General features: G+C 52.3%; 1 protein-coding gene across 2 annotated transcripts in view; it reads left to right on the top strand.

Moving 5' to 3' along the window:
• Window positions 1-1729: 1729 nt before the first annotated feature.
• FKBP1B (FKBP prolyl isomerase 1B) overlaps window positions 1730-5826 on the top strand; it is a 10668-nt gene continuing 6571 nt past the window's right edge. Inside the window, exons 1-2 of one of the 2 annotated variants that reach the window (XM_024764431.1) lie at window positions 1730-1766; window positions 5547-5594. In XM_024764431.1, coding sequence (XP_024620199.1) covers window positions 1730-1766; window positions 5547-5594 — 85 coding nt within the window. Of the gene's footprint in view, window positions 1767-5546; window positions 5595-5826 lie in introns of those variants that run through there. The other variant, XM_024764430.1, reaches the window with a different exon arrangement.

Below are 5826 nucleotides of genomic sequence, written 5' to 3'. Positions count from 1 at the left end.
GCGGGGACCGGAAGCATCGGCTCCCAGGCCCCTGATAGGTGAGCGGTGGCTGGGCAAGCTCGGCAATGACCCTTGTCTATTGGCTATTGCTTGTGTCCCGTTATGAGACGGTCTTTCCCATTGGCCAATAAGCTCGGGCTTTGCCGCACAGACCTCTGGGAGTTGTATTCCCCGTGAAACGCCACCGAAGGTAAGCCTGCTACAATTTCTCCCTTGAAAGGTATAGCGCCTTCCCCCACTTCTCATCGGTTCTCTTAGTCCAAGAAGGAGTCCGGGAGCCCTAAAGTCAACACGGCTTCTTAACCTTTTTAGGGGTGCGGGGGTTGTTGGGGGAAGGAGTCGAGGACCTCTAAAATAAGATAAAATCTCCTCAGAAAAATGTTCTTTTCCGTACACAAAATACTGAAGCCGTTCCATGGACCTGTGCTAATTACAAACCGTTATTCTACACTTACCCCCAAAGTGCCTGACCATGGCCACAGTTCAAGAAGCTAGTGCTTCACTAGGCTTAAGACCGGCTATACCCCTGGGAGACTCTGGGCCACGCCTTGGGGCCGCCCATGGGGAATTTCAGATCCTGACCCTCACAGTACAGTTAAGGATCATGTTTCTTGAACACACAGCCAACCCTCCTTCAGCGATGCTGATAACCTGAAGTTTCTGCCCCGACCATCTGGGAGACAAGGAGAACACCTCTAGGGCCCACTCTTCTTTGCTCAGGCTTTTCTCCCCATGCCTATCTTCCAGCACCATAGCTGGAAGAATCAAACCTTCATATCAATTTTTGCAACAATGCATGAAGAATGAGAAAAAGAGACAGAAAGTCCCATTCATTTTTCAAACAAATGTTACCTTCTCCAAAAAATACCTTTCCAGATTCTTATGTCTCCTTTGGGTGGAGGTGAAGGGTCTGGTAGAACTCATTCATTCATTCATTTATCCCACAACTTAAATCACTCCACGCCGTAACTGTTTGTGTCCCTGCCCATCACAGATTCAGTTCCTCTAGGACAGCAATTCTGTCTTAATTCAGCCGGTATCCCCAGGGCACAGTTCTCTGCCTTGAAAGGTGGGAGTCCGCCTGTGCGTACGTCAGAACTACGCAGGATGGAGAACAGTGGTTAAGGGGGGGTGGGGTAGAGTCAGTAATTACTGGCTTCTCCTCCACCCCCCGCCCCCACCTCTCAGCTTGCCCCTGCAGATTCGGACAGCCTAGCTGGGGTGGGTACCTCTCTGGTGCTTCCATGACGCTCTGAACGCTATGGCAGTGAACGCAGTTAATGAAAGTGTTGGTTTAGTTGCCGGCCTTCTCCCCCAAGTCTGTGAGACCGAGTTGACCGGCCCTCCTCACCCCAGCTTAACACAGAGTAGGTGCAAGATAAATATGTGTTGAACGGATGGATGGATGAATGGATGGATAGATGGGTGGGTGGATGCGCACGAGTGTCTGCATGCCTCCTGCAACAGCCTGGTCAAGCTCCCGAGCAGCCGCGTCAGGGTCCCTTCCCCCGAGCCCCGCCCCGGTCGACCCCACCTTTCCGCGCCGCTCCGCCCCGCCGCCCCCTTCCCGGTGGCCCCTCCCCGCGCAGGTCCCGACTCCAGCCGCACCTCCTCCGACTCTGCAGTGGCGGCGGGGTGGCGAGCCGGAGCGCCAGCGGGCCAGGGCCGGAGCCGAGCCGGGGTCGGGGAAACAGCGGGGACCCTCGGAGGCGGGGCCAGTGGGACCGCGATGGGCGTGGAGATCGAGACCATCTCCCCGGGAGACGGTACCGGGTGGCGGAGCCGGGGGAGGAGGAGGGGTCTCGGGGCGGAGCCCGGCGGGCGGGGGTCCGATTCCGAGGTGGCGCGGAGGGTGCTGAACAGGGAGAGCTGGCCTAGGATGGGGGAGGCGGGAGAAGACCCTAGATGGGACTGTTGGATGTCTAGCACACATCCTTCGCCATCCCCTTACGCGCCTGCTCACCTAGAGGAACGAAGGCGGCGGCTGGGAGGCTGGGGTCTGCGGCCCGCCACCGCCCCGGGGGCCTCGGGCTGCCGCTGCCCGCGACTGGAACCGCTCGATTATCCGCTACTCCTGATTTCCTAGGGCCGTTTTTTAGCTCCGCTTTCCCTGCCCTGCTGGTTGAGCTCTGGAAACAGGGGAAAGGACATGCTTTGGGGTCTCTTCTGCTCAGGGCAGCCCCCTTCTAACGCGCCCGCCTCCCGGCCTCTGGTTGGGCGGCCCGCTGCGATCTGGGCGTTGAGACGCTGTAGGGACCGACCCAGTCTGGGAATGATGGAGCGCTTCTTCCACTGCTTCTGCATCTTGCTTTATCCTCCCTGTCCCACTCAGTCTCTCCGGCCATCCTGTCCACTCCCATGGCTTTCATTATGGGCTGCAAACCGATGGTCTCCAAACTTAAGCCTCCAGCCCAGGCCTCCAATCTGAGTTCCAGGTGGTCCATTTATCCAGCTGCTGCTCAGCCTCTATCTGCTCATCCCACGGATCCCTCAAAGTCAGCAAGTCCAAAACAGGACTCATGCTCCTGGTCTCCCCCACTCCCTAGCACTCCTCTGTGTTCCCTTGTTTCCTGCCTCAGGATCGGCACCAGTCACTTTCCCAAGCCAGATATTACAGGCATCACCCTTCTGTAATTGAGTTTGGATGTGCCAGGAGTAGCTATTTCTTTATTTCTTAAACCAACCTTAATTCAGACTGGAGCCCTCATTTCTGCAGGATTTGACAGGCAAACTGCATGTCAGATATTATTGACACTCCCCCACCCCCGGGAAATTGGAGGGACTCTTGGTTCTTGGCCACCCTCCTTATTGAAAAGCAGTGGTCCCTAGAAGTCCCAGCCACAACCTTGGATCACCCATGGGCTGCAGGCTTCTTTTTCCATGCTGGGAACCATGGTGCTGTGCCCCAGGAAGCATCCCCCGGGGCACTGCCATAGAGTTCTGCCAGTGGCCTCCAGGCCTCTTCTCCTTTCCCTGGTTCAAAGAAACCTTTAGAGTTTTCTCTCCTTAACCTCCCTCCCTGGCTAGACAAGGGGCATTTTCTCTTGAAGGGGGATCAGATTTTTAGGGAAAGCCTGGAGGAACTTTGGCCTTCTGCTTTTAGCTCAATCTAAACCCCTGAGTCAAGAAAGCACAAAAGGGCCAGCTACCATGCTACAACCCAGAGGAGGCAATGTACCAATTAATATTTCAGTGACTACGCTGCAGTGCTGGGGATGCCTGCCTTGGTGGAGCCCACACCAAATCCTGCCAAGTTCTTCTGCCGAATATCTCTAAGGCTCCATCTCCTCAGCCCCTGCCCTAGTTCAGGCCAACATCATCTCTCACCTGGATTTATGCACAGTCTCTAAACCGGTCTCCCCACCTCCATTCTCACCTCCTGGCCTTCCATCTGGCCTCCCACCCCACCCCCACCATTTTCCCCACCACAGCCTGAGCACTCTTTAAAATGCATATTTGACCATGCCCCTCCCTGGGCATAAAACGTTTTAATTAATCTTACTTTTTCTCCAGGCAGACAGTGATACAGCCTCCTGTTACCTTCCATGCTACAGCCTCATCTCTTACTACCAGTACCTACCCCCACCACCAACTTTTCCTCCGGCTTTATCGAGCTGTCTGCCAGTTGTTAAATATACCAGTCATTCTGCAAATATTTATTGAGCATATACTGTGTGCTAGACCCTAGGATTACACAGCAGGGAACCAGACGGGCTCCCACTACTGCTCAATTTGAAGCTTTGAACATGTGGTTCACTCTTCCCAAATTATCTCCCTTACTTCCTTGGTAAACTACTCATCTTTTTTTTTTTTTTTTTTTTTTTTTTTTTTTTTTTTTTTTTTTTTGCGGTACGCGGGCCTCTCACTGTTGTGGCCTCTCCCGTTGCGGAGCAACAGGCTCCGGACGCGCAGGCTCAGTGGCCATGGCTCCCGGGCCCAGCCGCTCCGCGGCATGTGGGATCCTCCCACACCGGGGCACGAACCCGTGTCCCCTGCATCGGCAGGCGGACGCTCAACCACTGCGCCACCAGGGAAGCCCTACTCATCTTTTAAGACCCAGTTTAACCATTATCTCCTCTCTGATACTTTCCCTGCTGCTCAGTCAGTCAGGTGCTCCCTCCCAAGGGCCCCCATCTAAATGTTGGCTCAGCTGTTAGCCCTCACAAGGCTTTAAATCCCACTCAAATTTATACCTCCTGTGCAGACTCTCCATCTGTCTACTTGTAGTACAAATTCACATGTCTAAGAGGCATCTTAAGATTGCCACCTGCACAAATCTGTTCCTCATCAGCCTTCCCCATCTCAGGAATCAGCTCCTCCATCCTAAATCATCTCCTCCAAACCTAAAACCCAAGCATCGTGGTTGTTTTCTCCTTCTCTCTCATCCTGGACCCCGTCTCCATGCCATTAGCATGCCCTGTCAGCTCCAATTCCAAAGTATATTTCCAATCTATTTTACTCTCTTCTCTGCTGCCAACCACTTTAATTCAAGCCATCATTGATTTTCTGTCTGGATTATTGCAACAGGCGCCTAACTGTCCATCCTACACACAGCAGCCAGAATGATCTTATAAAATCTTAATTCAGATTATGTCATTCTCTTGCTTAAAACCTCCAGTGCCTTCCTGCTGCACTTAGAATTAAATCCGGCTCTGCAAGGCCCTGTGTGATCTGGCTCTTTCCCACTTGTCTCCACCTCCTTCCCTTCTTTCCAGTCATCTAGGCTCCTTACTGTTTTGTAAATGCACTGATCCTTTTCTGCCTCACAGTTTGTGCACTTGCTGCTCCCTCTTCCTGCAGTGCTTTTCCCAGTGTATTGCTCATCCTTCAAGTCTCAGCTGAAATGTCATCTTCTCTGAAAGGCTGTCCTGGACCACCCATTCTAAAATGGCCTGTCCCACGGTATCTCTCTGTAATTTATCATTGTGTTTATTTAGAGAACTTATCACAATCTATATTGTCTTGTTTGTCTGAGTATTGTTTGTCTCCCTCCATTAGAATGTAAACTCCAAAAGAGTAGGAATCTTGTCTGTATAATTCACTGGTGTATCCCAAGATCAGGCCCAGACCTTGCACACAGCAGGTATTCAGTAAATATTTGTGAATGATTGTGTTTATTCATCCTTGTGAACAGTCATCACCCTGCATTATAATCTATTATTTATGTATCTGTTTCCCTAACCTCATTGTGAGTTCATAGATTGCTCTGTGTCTCTGGAATCTAGTCCAGGCCTGGCAGAGAGTAGGCTGTCAGAAAGGTTCGTGGAATGGACAAAGGAAAGTAAAAAGAGCAATCAAAGAAAGGAAAAGGACCAGGAGAGAGTGGAGTTGTGGAACCCAAGGAAATAAAGTTCAAATCAAGGCCAGAGAAGTAAAGTGACTAATCTGGTTCGTACAAAGCACAGAGCCAGAACTGGAACCATGGGCGTCTCCATGGTATGGAGGGGAATGTGGGCCAGAGCTCTTGGTCACAATCACACCTGAAATGTCCCAGGCGGCTTTCTCCAACGTGCTGTTCATTCATCTATTCTCATGTCTCCTTGCAGGAAGGACATTCCCCAAGAAGGGCCAGACGTGTGTGGTGCACTACACAGGTAGGCTTCACTCCCTGAGCCCTCATCCAGACCTGCCCCTCCCCAGGCAGGTCTCTCCTCTGATACTCCTCTCCAGAGGTATCAGCTCCCCCAGACCAGGCCCAGAGCCCAAGGCAGCCAAGTCTCCCTCTGACCAGCTATCCCCAACTCCTCCCAGCCAGCCTTGAGGGAATGAGAAAGGGGGCTTGCAAGGTTAACCCCTGCCCTCTTTTTTTTTTTTTTTTTTTTTTTT

This window comes from Neophocaena asiaeorientalis, unplaced genomic scaffold (genome assembly GCF_003031525.2).
Source record: "Neophocaena asiaeorientalis asiaeorientalis breed wild unplaced genomic scaffold, Neophocaena_asiaeorientalis_V1.1 scaffold345, whole genome shotgun sequence".
Taxonomy (NCBI): Eukaryota; Metazoa; Chordata; class Mammalia; order Artiodactyla; family Phocoenidae; genus Neophocaena; species Neophocaena asiaeorientalis.
The sequence above is the reverse complement of the archived record's forward strand: the minus strand, read 5'-3'. Positions and strand labels throughout refer to the sequence as shown.